Genomic DNA, 14,731 nt, shown 5'->3' with positions numbered 1-14,731 from the left:
TAGTCGGATAGTATGGCACTAAAACAAGGTTGTACTACTTTGCCAACGTATACATATGATCAAAAAACACAACTGGAAATCGGGAGCATTACTTACTCATATGTCCGCCCTCTACCTGAAGAGATACAAACAAACAGCACCTCACCTGGACAGCGATAATCGAATCCTACTGAGGCCCACCACACCCCGCAGCACAAACAACGCAGCAGCCGGCGGTCAGGAACCCTATCCCGACACAGGAGATGTCCCTTCAAATCACCGTTACCAGCTCTGTGGCTTGCAAACATCCGATCACTCAGGAATAAGTTTGATGAACTCCTGCTGCTGATCCAAACCAATCTGGTCTTTAAGAAACGCTCCGCGATTTGCCTGACAGAGACATGGCTGGATGATTTATGGACTCAGCGGTGGCTGGCTTCACATTATACCGAGCAGACAGGTTGAAATCTTACAGCCAAAAATCCAGAGGAGGCGGTATTTGCTTCATGATCAATGACCGCTGGTATAACAACCACTTTTCTGCAAAAGCACTTCTCACCCAACTTGTAATACAGCTCCATCAAATACAGACCATACTACCTCCCAAGAGAGTTTGTGTCAGTGATCCTAGCAGGAGTGTATTGTCCACCCACACAGGTAACAGAGATTAGTGATCGGGCCATTAATGAGCTGACGCGACACATCCCGACCTTGAACGCGACAACCCTGCTGAAATGGGACCTCGAGGCCAATTATCAAACAAGGAAAACCCAACTGATACTTTATAAGACAGCTCAAAAAATACAGTCAGACAAAGTCTACTGGTTCAATTTTACACAGCAATAATTCAAAGCATCCTGTCACTGTCAATCACTGTATGGTACGGAAACACATCAAAACATACAATAAAGAAAATGGACAGAATAATCACTAGAGCATCTGGGATCATAGGCTGTAAACTCCGAACACTGGACTCCATATACACACAACGCACCATCTCATGAGCAAGAAAGATCACAGATGATCCTTTCTACCCAGCACATCACCCCCTGACAGGAGCCAGATCTCTGGGAGGCAGCACTGAACGCCTTAATCTTTAAGAGTTTCCTTCTTCCCCAGAGCCGTTCAGTTTTTTAACTCTCTAAATATGTGATGTGATGTGTTTGCACTAGGTTTTTCTTTTTGCACTCGAAAAGAGTTATGTTTTTCTTCTATGTCACCAGTGCTGTATGTGGTGTCTTGTCACAGCGAGTCCATCTGTACTTGAAATGAATTCCACCAGCCTGACCATGTGGTCGATAAAAGAAACTTGAACTTGAAAAATGGAAGTTGTTTTTACTTTTGGGGGTTTTTGGCTCATCACCCTCATCTCCAGCATCAACAGGCAGCAGCTTACAGCTAAAAATCTCTCATAGATCCATCAAACAATACCTGCTCGGCACCAAACAGCAAACAGACAAAGTTTAGTTTTAAACCAAGGATATACCCAAGATTAGGAAAAGTAAACAAATAACTTGAGGTTAGAAGAACTTATTTGTAATGGCTTTCGGCTAAAATACGCTGCTGTGAAATTGGATAGAAAATAACATCATCTTGCAGTGATAACAGCAAGAATACAGCAAATGATGAAAACACAACTGACAGTGTCATTACTGGGAAAATTATAAAAAGAAATACAAAAATTCTCAGATAAAATGAATGATCGTGTGCAATAAAAGTGAATGCATACACACACACTTAATATTATGTGATTACCTAATTTCACTGTTGACTGAAAGCCCTCTGAATATTTGCTGGAACAAATCTAACGTCTGTGTGTGTGTGTGTGTGTGTGTGTGTGTGTGTGTGTGTGTGTGTGTGTGTGTGTGTGTCAGACAATGTAGGTTTGTGTGTGGAAACTAAATTGGATGTGATTACTGAGAAGCTCTCTAATCAGCCAACACATTGTCTAATCAACTCCTACAACACGAGCACACACACACACACTTTCAAGCATGCTCCACTGTGTTTTCAGCTGTCAGTCACATGATTCATACTGGTGTTTTCATGCCAGTCAAAGGCTCTGTTCACATGAGTGGAAGGCCAAAATCCTTGAAAGTCATGAAATTAACCATGGTATCCTGAGCCAGGCATAAAAAAAAACTTCAGGCGCCACAGAGAATGGCTTGTTATCTGCCAGTCAGGTTGACTTCTCCTTAACTCCATCTCCCATTGAGCTGCCGGCCTCCCCACAGAGCCGACCCTAATGTATCCAGTGGAGGTGTGGCTGAATCAATACCTCTCTGAGAAATGCCTCTCAACCAGCACAGCAGAACGGCTGATGTGTGCAATCCCCTTGCACCGAGTCAATCAACTTTTTCGTGCTCTCATAATGCGGTCAAAAACAGCAGGAGGGGGAAACCGTGTCCTCTGACGGTGGAAAATATTTGGTAGATGGGGATGGGATTGAGATAATGTGCGTTGCAGTTAGTGGATGAAAGGCAAACTAAGTGAAGTTGCCATGGTGGTTTAAGTGGATAAATGGGTCTGAAGGGGTTTGTCATGAAAACAAACGCAGACCCGGAGTGTCCTGATGAAGTGTTGCCATGGCTGATGACATGGCCTCGTGTAAAAAAATGCCTTATATAGCTCTAACTGCCTGAGACTGATTTGGGATCTGTGTTTGCTTAAGAAATTAAACGGCTAATTTGCTCCTAGCCACGCTCTCTGAGGTCTAGAGCGAAGAGGCTACCACAGATGAAAAGTAATTTCATTTATGGCCCAGGCACCTCTGCAGAAGGTTGTATAATTATCACCCTGGACCTATCCAACAGTATGGGCTGAGAATTAAACAGAATCATTGGCAGCAGTAAAAGTTAATGATTAAAGGGGCTCTGTGTGCAACTCTCAGAGCTGTTAGTGATTGTGAAGGGGATGGAACAGAGCTGAGCTGTGAGAGGAGGAATCACCAGCTCTGCAGGTACGCTACCTGAGCAGGGACACAGGGTTTCCAGGTCATGGATGGCACTTAAACCCATTTTCTGCTGGAAAGGATTGTTTACTGTTAGATATGATTAGAGCTGGGTTACACAGCCAGAGAGGTGAAGTGATGCCTAACAAAACAATGTAAACTAACAGAGCAAATTAAGCTGAATTTCTCTCTGGAAACTACACTCGCATTCAAAATCAGCTTCAGTGTCCACACTGAGGGAGCACCCCCCTCTCCCTCCCCTCTTTTTACCTTGACGCCTTCCTGATAAAGTAGGAGTGAGTGAACTCCAAGTGGTCGTCCAGCCACGCTTCCATCCTCTCTCTTTCCGGGGAACAGCAGTCATCCATGGCGCAAAGGCGACAACAGTCTGCCACTGTGAGCTCCGGTTACCGTCTACATCTACGCACGGAAGATCCGGTACCGAATAATGTCAACGAAGACAGAGAGACAGAGAGACAGAGAGACGGACAGAAAGCGGCTCAAGGAGAGAGGTGCGCGGGGGCAGGTCGGTCGGTCGGTCGGTCGGTGCGCGAATCATGGAGCGGTGACTGTGCGCTTCCTAGTTGGTGAAGAGACTACTGAAGAGAGAAAGAGAGAGAGAGAGAGAGAGAGGGAGAGAGAAAGAGAGAAGCAATAGACTACCCCCTCTCTCTCATTGAGTGTGATAAAGGGCGCTACAAACAGAGACACTGATGTAACTGATTTTTTTTTCTGCCTCTTTCAAACTCTACTACCTGTCTCGGTTACACAGGTTCTGTGTTCAAAAACGTGCAGCCTGTAAACCTAATCCCAATATAACCATTGATAACATTACTCTGGTGTCACCAGACATGAGAAAACAAGCATGCAACACTTCCTTACTGACTGTGTTGTACTGTGCATATGTAAACTAATGTTATGGTGTAAAACTGGTGGAGTGTGCCTTTAAAGAAAAGGCACACTTTTGATTCAGTTTATTCAGTTTTATTCATTTGTCATATAAAGCTGATGCAGATGTATATGGCATCATCTTAAATCTCCCTTATACCAACCCTTTAAAAAAAAGGGCAGCCTACATAAGGGCCCCATTAAATAACCATTAACAATCTCTAGAGAAACATACTGGGAACGTTAGGCGGATGTTCCCATATGGTTTAAAACTAACAATGCCACATGCCACAATGACAGCTACCGCCCACTTTTTTTTAAATCACTAGTTTCTAGTCTTCTGTTGTTACTCTCGGGGTCACTTATATTCTGGAGACACTCCGTGGTCAGGCAGGCTGCCCTGGTGCTGCTTCACCACCCAGTCTGTCCGCTCTACCGAACGAGCCCAGAGACACTGCAGCTGTGACAGCCAGTCAGGGTGGTGTGTTTACCGGGGGAACTACAGCTCACAGTTCACTGCATCAGCTCCACCGCTGGCTGCTTGTTTTAAACAACCAAAGCGAAAAATCCGAGCACAGCCCATTATACCACACAGCCACTGAACATACAGTTAGGAAATGATAACATGTCAGTGATGCTGACAGAGATTTTCGTGGCCCTGGTACTCCACTGGACAAGAGGGAGGGAGATCAGTGGGACCCGCATCCACGGTTGAGTGCCTATTCTTGGCTATCCTCCCATGTCCACACCACCTGGGTGACCTGGTAGTCCGATGTACAATCAGAGATAAGGAGGGAGCTCAGTGGGCCACAATGAATTTACTGTTCAATCTGTGGGTAACATCACACGTTTGATTGGTAGCCATCAGACATGGCTAATATATACATACTGTATGTTATAATATTATAGAGTTATTATTTTATATTTTTCTCTAAAGTAGCCCTCTGATGTAGCTACAATGTTTAGTAGTCAAAGATTTTATACAATAATCCCGACAAAATGAAATTCTAAAATCCCTAAATGAAATGAAAGAAGTCAGGTCATGGTTAGCTGAGCTCAGCTGGACTGGAAGCATGGGGAAAAAACAAGCCTGGCCCCTGGAGAAAAAAAAACGGCTAAAAACTGTCACTGCATTGAGTCTAAGATAGGTCCAATAAAAATATGTATTGTTACCTACACATAAATAAATAAATATTTTAAATAATCCAATAAACACAGCTCTGAAATAGTTAGCAGAGCCAATTCAACAGCAGAGCCGACGCCGCCCTGGCCATCATTAACTCCACAGCAGAGTGGAAAAACACTAGATTTGGAAAGGGCATAATTAACTGGAAAAGACTGAGCCAAAACATTTACTTCTATACTAGGTGAGACACTAGTCACATTTGCATAGCCTATTTTACAAGCCTACTGTAACAACAGGTGACACTGTTGTTGTTGAGTGAGTATACATGTCAGTTTTCAATTCAACATGAAATGAGTTCATGTGTATGCCTACACTATGATTTAACATGGTACATGAAAATGAAAGCTGAACAGTTTGTTATAGGCCAAAACAAAACTAAATGGTTGTGAGTGCGCTTCACTTGTGTTCACTCATGTGTGAGAGACAGATGGCCTATCCTATGGAAGCCCTGATCTGATATAGTACAAAGTGGTCAGAAACTAATCGTCTGTCCTGTTGTTTGACTTTCTGGTGAGCTTGGAACTGCCGTCTTCTGTCACTGTATGTGTAACATGGCACGCAATAGTTGGACTTGGTGAACTCACGTCAGTTAAAAAATAAGTCACTGCTGAGCACTCACAGACGGAGTTTGTGTACATCGATTTATCTTGGCTTTTACATAATAATGCACATTCTTCATCTCCAGGGAACTGGCTATACAGAGGTGTTTTGTTAACTTCTGTGAAGATATTTGGTTTATACACTTCTGTTTAATGTCGAGCCCCATCTGTAGTCATGAATCCTCCAGAAAGAGGCAGATGGGTCAATTTTCACTCCAATAAGGAGTAGACAAAAAACAAATCAAATATTAACTGTGAGAAATGTGTCAAAGTGGTTTTGACACTGGTTGAAATTCAGAGGTGGAGTAAATTTAGCAAATTGAAGAAATTCCTTTGCAAAGTCCTCACGAGTTAACCCCAAATCATTCATTTATTCATCTCTTTTGACCTTATTCAGCCTGTACACTGTAATCAAGCTGCTAATTCAAAATAAACAATTCACAATCAACCCCAGCAATAATTAATTTAAATAATTAACAATTATCCCGTGAATCACTTAGCTGCAGGCTTTTATTGATGAAGTCTAATGGCTTTCAGCTTCTGTGTCTGTCCTCGCTGTGCTGGTCTCCAGTGTCCCCTCAGCTGGACACTTGGCCCCCACTGACGGTGTTACCTTACCAGCAGATGGTGGCTGGTCCTCCTGGGAGGAACCCATAAGCAGCATCCCAACCCCCCTCAAGCCTCCCACCAAACCTACAGCACAGCCAATCAGGGACAACAGAGCTCATCTTCACAGTATATTTCATCTATACATCCGTCCTTCTGTATCCCTGTGCTATTTTCTGTCCTGTGTATGTTACTTATGACCTGAGCCTTTCTGATGTAACTCCTGTTAGACACAGATCAGGGATGACACATTTTTCAGGTCATTTACTGTGCAGCTTTTTAATTAATGCACCATGCAGACTTTATAAAAATGACTAAAGAAATCTGTGTCTTGAGATAATTTAGTATCTATGCTGTCCACTCTGAAATAGCCTCCTACATATATAATAATAAGAAAGAAAAGACACTCACTAAACTTAGCAAAGACAAACTCCACTTGTTTAAAATGGTCAAACAATACAACAGGACTACAGCCATGCTAGCAGCTCTGCGAGCATGTACTTTGGCAAGGTGGCCCTTGCAAATTGCTGACTTAAGTATTTTGAGTATGCTAGTTATCATGGCATGCTTACATTGTTAAGTTGCACTAAACCAACACATCCTCATACTTAAATGACTGAGTCGGTCAATTACCAGTGACTCCCAAAATAACATACACTGTTCCCAAAACAACATGCACGTTGCAGTGTACCAGAGACAGGCGAATCGCATCTTTGTCGCGCTGTCAGAGTTTGGTTAGGTTTTAGCAAGAAAACTACTTGGTTAGGTTCTTGGAAAACAAAGTAGTTTGGGTTAAAATAATGACGGTGCTCATGTAATTACTACAACCACAAGAAACGTAAATATGGCTCGTAATAGGCAGCTTTCACAGTCCACCTATGTGGTCGTTAGTCTGATGAGGACCAGCTGCACCAAACACAAAGTACAGTTGAGGCTGTCCAAAGCATGCAAGACAGTGGAATCTTGGTGGCGCTGTGTGAATAGTCGGGATTGCCAAAGTCATTAGGATTCATCTTGATCACCAGTTGATCACCAACTTTTTTATAGCAAAGATCACTTTTCATGTCAAAATAAAAGCCAAGATCTACAATTTGAAAAAGGCCTACTAATATACATATCAAGTGCATGAATAATATCAGTGTTGCACACTGACACCACTGCCAATGATTTGTGAGCAAGAGCAGCAAGAACTGCTTTAAAGTTAGTTTCTCAGGGATTAACACAAAGATCTTGATGGTATCTATGAGTGAGTACAACTTGATGTGGATCCTAGTAAACCTATGTCTGGTGGGGCTAATTGTGGTTAAGCAGTTATGGCTTGTTTAAAATTTTGAGTTATATAGGGCTACCAAGAGTGTTGTTCTAGTTTCTAGATATTTCCATGTATACAAAAGGGTTGGACTGGCAGACTGGCCAACACTGTTGGTATGTTTTTGGTCATAACATTCAAATGATTAAATGTGTGTATTTGCGTAAACAAATAAAGTCACAAACACACATGCCTGAGGTATACAAACAAAAACATTCATACTATGTATTTAGTCACTGAGCTATGACCATCACCACTAAATAAAAATAAAAAACATATAGCAAAAAAAATTGTCTTGAAATGTACCATATTTCATTTGATGCCCAGTAAATCCTGAATTCACATTAGGATTTACACCAGCTTTAGAATGTGAAGCAAAAACCTCGCACTACTAAACAGGTGCATAAAGATCACTTCAGGTAACTTTACCCTACACTGCACACCTGTATAACACACATAAAGGAAAGTCCCTCAGGCTCTTTGACTCCTGAAGTAACTTTTAATGTGTTTCTGAGCCGAGCTGGCCACAACTTGTCTGCGTGTTGATGAAGGTTCTCAGTCATCCAGGTCATGGCAATTCTAAGTGCTGTATCGTAGGCAACTGGATGTGTTTCAGTTTCTTGAAGACGTTTCACCTCTCATCCAAGTGGCTTCTTCAGTTCTAACTAACTGGAGGGGAGTTGCAGGCTTTTAAACTGTGTGGGAGTGTCTTTATCAAGTCGTTGTATGAGTCGTTAGGGCCACTGGTGGGTCGTTGACCCAACCGGCCTTCATGTGGGTTGTTAGGTCTAGGTGAGCCCAGGTGTGAATGGTTGTTAAGCTGTCTGGGGAGGGAACTCAGCACAACATTGTAGGTGGGTGATAGGTAATGTCTTAGGCCCCCCCATCTGTTCAAAGACTGTTGTTCCAGTTTGACATAGATGGATTATTTTACTCCTCTTTCAAACCATCTGTCTTCTCTGGACAAGATGTTTACATTGTTGTCCTCAAAGGAATGATTTGTCTCCTTCAGATGTAAGTGGATGTGTTGTGCCATTCGTTTATGGAGAGGTTGTTTTGTCACTCCCACAGAGTTTAAAAACCTGTAACTCCCAGTTAGTTAGAACTGAAGAAGCCTCTTGGATGAGAGGTGAAACGTCTTCAAGAAACTGAAACACGTCCAGTTGGGGCAAGATGACACTGCAGATGTCCTGATACAGAACTTAAAAATACTTGTCTGCACCACATAGCTTTTCCCTCTTTAACTGTGCATCTCCGCCTCTCTCGAAACAATGGCCACACAAAGGATAAAACCATCTAAAGTAAAACAGTACTACAACAGGACCATAGTAGATTTGTAAATGTGATAAACATACAGAGCGGAAATAGCAACAGACATTATGCCTGCAGCCGCTGCACAGGAAGCAGAATGCAGCACTTAAGAGGAAACTCCTGTAAACGACTCTGATATCCCACTCTACTATCCATTTCTCTTTGTCCATCCCCTGTGGTCAGATCAGAGGTCACATAATTGAAAGGCTTTCTCTAACACACTGGTTGGACTGAGCGGTCAGGGATCATGTGCAATATGTGTGTATATAGAGAAAGACGGCAAGTCCATTTAAGGTGTGTTGGAGTGATTGTGCAGTAAAGTTTGGCGGAGTCTGAAAAGCAGCAATGATATGTCTGAATTTAGAAGTGAAAATTAAATTGGTCTAGATGCTATATAGATACTGTAAAAGTATAAAAACGCTAAATCCATGCAGAAATGTGCACAACCTGTATTCATAAACTGGGCCTTTAAATGAGCCACTTACACTGTGATGTCACAACTATACATTAGCGAGACTATCTAAACCACTTTATTTGGAGGTAAATCCAAAACTGAGGCACGCAGAATGTCTGTATTAATCCACCACTGCAAAGGAAAACTGAACAAACCACTACAAAAACACAGATACAGTAGATACTGTAAACTGTGGTGGATGTTTGCATTGGACAGTTTGGGTAAAAGCCCATGTAATAAACAAAAATAACATTTTCCTTTAAACAGCGAGAGCCAGACGTTGAAGCTGTCACCTTCTCATCAAACAACACATTGGATTACATAAGCAGGTCACTGTTGTAAACCAGTCTCTCTGAACTGCTCTCAGATAACCAACCAAAATTTCCATTCACAGTGCACAGGCCACACAGACTCACACTTACTGTATCAAATGAACAAAATGTCACACCAATCAGAGAGGGAAAAAGTCACAAATATGCACACACACACACACACACACACACACACACAAATGTACACATAGTTTAATTGGATGATAAAAAAATATGCAAAATAGTACAAGCACATATTGAAAATCAACCAAATACACTCAGCATACACACAATCACAAACGCACGCACACGTGCATACGGTGAACAGAAGGTACTCACACGTTATTCAAATCACAATATACTGTATCAAATGCAGATACACACACATCACACACAGTCATATAATAATATAATATGCCTGAGGCACTGTATCAAATGCAAACAGGCATGCACACATGAATCAGGAGTAGTCATCAGTACACACACACACACACACATACACACACATAGTGAGAAGACATAAAGGTGGGGATATTTCTACTCATTATCCGCTGCTTTTCCATCTGAAGATGTTCAGTAAACAAATCTGAAAGACGAAGGGAGGAAATAAAAAGCTGTCAGTCGTACCTGAACAAGACTCATACATCAGCTCACTCTGCTTGGATATCGATGTTGTCACTACTGTATAAACTTATTGTTGGAGGACTCCATGTTCCTTTCAGGGTTGACAAAAATCTTCCACCCTTGCTCATGAAACACAAAACGAACACTCTAAGTCTACACATGTCTCTGTTACACTATTCAAGGATTCAAGCTGCAGCCAAAGAACTCAAAGTCGGACTTGTCTGCAACACAATACAGCATAGGTGGCCCTGCCAGAAGCATTATGCCTCGAAAATTCAGTTGAGGAGATAAAAGCTTTCTTTTCAGCATCACCTCAGATCCTGAAAACAGGGCTGTTTGCGAGCAGAGCTATGTTTAATGGCTTCGCTCCATCCAGCAAATGTTTGAGAAAACACAGACGCGTGTCTGCACAATGTCAGCACAGAGCGGGGACGACAGGAATAAATCTCACAATGGGAGAGGGAGAGCGACACAGAGTCATTCCCTTCCAGCTCAAATGGAAGTGTGTTTTCTGAGAAATCTTGGGAAATGCCTACAATAGCATATTAGCAAAGTGACAGCAGTTAAAATAACTGACATAATCTGGCCTCAAGCTTTCATTCTGGGGTGGAAGTATGATTATAAAAGTATCCTGGCCGGAACTACAATGAGTTGCTGTCCCAGCAAACAACACACACACACACACGCACGCACACACACACACACACACACACACACACACACACACACACACACACACACACACACACAGCAGCCTCAGAGAGTTTGAATGAATCAGATGAAAGTAGGGGTCAACGCTGATGTTCCTAATCCTTAACAAGAATGCAATTTCCTGAGTGGCTGAAAAGGGCAAATATATCTATTTGTATAGAAATATAAATCATTTTCCCGCTGTGGCTCTGCTTTGGAAGTTCAGAGTTTGACAGTGCTGAACAAAAAAAGAGGAGGTGATTTCCAGTGCAAATTCATTTTGAAATTACAATCATAGTTACAATTTTAGAAATTCTGGTTGTTTTTTGCTGGCTCAAATATTTCCCTGTTAACAAATGTGAATGATTATGTCATGTGCAGACATTGGGCAAGTTGCTTGAAAAATGTCAATACTGATTACCTGTCACATTAATCATTATATTAGACAATTTTGGAGTTACTGACAAAATCTTAGCACACAGGTCTGAGCCCAAAAGCACAACTCAAAAAACAGGGTTTTACTAAAATCAGAGTTTACTTGCGGAAACAGGTCGGTACACAGGAAATCCAAACAGAACAGGCAAACAGTACTCAAGGGTGAGGCAGAGGCAGAGTGGAGAGAGCTTTCCTGGCTGGCTTGATGCAGGACACATGGAAGGTACGGTGGATGCTCCAGGCTCTGGGGAGTTTAAGGCAGACGGCTGAAATGGGGAAGGTTCCGACGAAGCAAGGAGCCAACTTCTGGGATAAGGTGTGGGCGGCAGGTCTCAAGCAGAGAGCCAAACCTTTGGCCTGGCTGGTAAATGGGAGCTGGAGTCTAATATCAATCCACCGTCTTCTTATCCCGAACGGAAGTTTGGAAAAGCTGGCGATGGACCCAACTCTAAGTGCGCCGCCAACACTGGCGAATGGGCGCCAGGGTCGATGGCCACTCTACCTCAGACTCCAGATCCAGAAACGGGTGAGTTGTAGCCGTAAACACACTGGAAGAGAGATAGACCAGAGGCCAAGCAAGGCAGGGAATTATGAGCATATTCAACCTAGATAAGGTTCTTTCACCACAAGGAGGGGCAAGATGAGACAGCAGAGGCCCTTCTCCAGCTACTGGTTCAACCTCTCTGTTTGACTGTTGGACTGGGGAAAGTATCCAGAGGTGAGGCTGACTGAGGCTCGGCTGAGAGAACTGAACCATGCAGATGCAAAGCATGTTTCAACAGCACCTCAGCTGTCTCCTTAGACGAGGGTAACTTAGGCATGGGAATGAAATGCACCATCTTAGAAAATCTATCCACCACAGTGAGTACTATGGTGTTACCTTCAGAAAGGGGAAGTCTTTGGACTCAGCAAAGGGCCACAACTCCAACTCAAACACTGGGACGCTGCAGTGTCCAACTCGAGTCAGCTGCCAGGGTGCGGAACTCTATGGCTTAGTCCGCTAAGGAACGCCCTCCCTGTCCCAATCTCATCTGGGCATGAGCAGCGTCTGGGCCTGGAGTTGATTGTTCCAATATCTTAGAAAGGGTAGACGCGAGGAGCTCGAGAGACTGGCAAATGGAGGAATTACGAGCCCACTCAGCAGTAGCCCATGCCTCTGCATGTCCAGACAGAAGGGAGATGATGTAAGCCACCTCGGAGTGGTCAGAGGGAAACGCCGCTGGATGAAGCTTGAAGTGGAGACCACACTGGACCAGGAAGGCTCTGCGGTTGGCTTCATCTCCAGAGAAACGTTCAGGTATAGAAAGCGGCAGTGGAGACACTGAAACCAGAGCCTGGGCTGTTGCTGCCACCGCTGGAAGGAGTGTAGGTGGTGAACTGAGCGAAATAAAGAACAGAGTAACTTGGATAACAACACACACATATAGTGTGATCTTATTCTCTGCAGGATGCCATTACTCCACTATATCTTTATATAGCCAAATGTTTTTTGCAATGTTCAAATGTGCAACCCAGCTCAGCTCAACTAGACTCAGCAGCCTCCAAGCAAACATGACTGGACACCAGACTGGGACTGAACACAGCCTCAGAGACTGACGAATGCAGGTTTGAACACAGAGGATACAGTATGAAGGTGATTTACAGCTAGGGGCTAGCTGGTTAGCATGCTAACTTTAGTAGACATCTCTGGGAAACACAGTTCAAAGGTGACATAACATCAACACTGTTCTTCACATTCTGTTGATAATGTTAGTTCATTTTTTTAATGTTTCAAACTAAAATCCTGCCCATATCTTTCAATATGCCCCTCTAAAGTTACTTAATGGGGAAAAGGGTGAAAACTAACTAACTAACTAACTCAATTGTTACTATTTAAAACATTTCTGAAAAGTCAGAGTGAAATCCACAGTCATGGTTAATCTCCAAGGTAAATGTGCAGCATTAGCGGCTATAATAAGCTGCTACAGTGACTCAGCAACCTCCATCTGAGACCCATGTTTCCCTCAGTGACACCTATTTTTAATATGAACATAGAAAATGTCATCTCCCAATAAAACCTCTCATCAGTCAAAGTATATTGGTACAGGTTCTCTATAGACATACGGTATATGCAGAGGGTTTAGCTGTGAACTTCTCCTTTTCCATTTTTGAGTGATGCCATAACTGATTGCCTCTCCACCCCCATAGAGGATAAGTGGCGCATGATGACAGGCACCCGGCTGAAACATTATCATCCATTTGCATGGCCTCTTCGCTTCTTGATGAGCATTATGCAGATGAGCTCAGAGTTGGAGTTGTTTTGATGAGAAAAGATTTCCCATCTCGGCTGCATCTCCTCTGTTCTTTTTGTCATTTTGAGATATGTCTCAGCAGTGGAATCTGGGTCTAAAACTATATCTGCACCGGTACAGTTTTGCAGAGGTGGGGAAGTCTGAAGTCAACCAAATCTTTGACAGCTTTATTGTTGGCATCATATCACCTTCAGACTCAATTCAAACCTTCAGTGACCAAACAGAAAAGACCGTGTGAGAAAAACTGGCAAACCCAACCGGTCGAGGCAGATGAACGCCCAGAAGTGAGTCTGGTTCTGCTCGAGGTTTCCGCCTATTAAAAGGCAGAGTGCTTGCTCATGGGGAAATGTTGGGTCTCTGTGAATAAATGAATCAAGGAGTATGGTTTAGACCTGCTCAATTTAATGAGATGACTTTTGTTGTGAATTGGCGCTATACAAATAAAGATTGATTGATTGATTGATTGATTGATTCATTGATTGGTCGATTGATTAAGGTAAAAAAATCAGTGTGTTCCTGGAGTGAAAGGGAGAACAAACATTTTGCTCATCTCGGGTGGAGGTCAGCATCACTCACGAAGCTGGAGTTGACTTTTCAGACGGATGTTTTTTTGCTGTGAACTTACTCTCCCTACTCTACTTACTCTCAACCTTTTGTCTTAAACCGTCATACTTTCTGTTTCTTTTGGCTTGAACCATTCAATTGTGAGCTGATGAAATGCCTTGTTTGCCAAAAACATGATATTTTCCTTTTGAATTCCTGGGCTTTAAGCATATTATACAGTTTTTACCACAAATATGTTGAGCAACAACGCCCTCACCATTACCATTTGACACCCAGAAGCATCTGGCTCTTTGCTTCTCTTTCATCTGCACTCCATGAAAGATGCTTGTCCTGATCTCAATTACTGTCCAGATTTATGATAGTTTCCATAGTCGTAATGGCCCCAATAACTCAAATAAAGAAGCATTACAGTAGACGTTCCCATTTGGAAGGCATCTATCAGTTTGCAAGGCAATTAAAATAAACATACCCCGAGTATTTTACTGCATCGTTCATCTGTGACATCATTCTGAACGTGAACCTTGTCTGGAGGAG

General features: G+C 42.8%; 1 protein-coding gene across 4 annotated transcripts in view; it reads right to left on the bottom strand.

Annotated features, from left to right (window-relative positions):
• pde5ab (phosphodiesterase 5A, cGMP-specific, b) overlaps positions 1 to 14,731 on the bottom strand; it is a 79,214-nt gene that overhangs the window by 54,369 nt on the left and 10,114 nt on the right. For 2 of the 4 annotated variants that reach the window (XM_084345035.1, XM_084345036.1), the window contains exon 1: positions 3,200 to 3,504. The exons of the other annotated variants lie outside the window; for them this stretch is intronic. In XM_084345035.1, coding sequence (XP_084201161.1) covers positions 3,200 to 3,297 — 98 coding nt within the window. In that variant the 5' untranslated portion in view covers positions 3,298 to 3,504. Of the gene's footprint in view, positions 1 to 3,199; positions 3,505 to 14,731 lie in introns of those variants that run through there. 4 annotated transcript variants of the gene reach the window in all.

The sequence above is a fragment of the Pagrus pagrus genome (assembly GCF_965226575.1).
Source record: "Pagrus pagrus genome assembly, chromosome: 22".
Lineage (NCBI taxonomy): Eukaryota > Metazoa > Chordata > Actinopteri > Spariformes > Sparidae > Pagrus > Pagrus pagrus.
The sequence above is the reverse complement of the archived record's forward strand: the minus strand, read 5'-3'. Positions and strand labels throughout refer to the sequence as shown.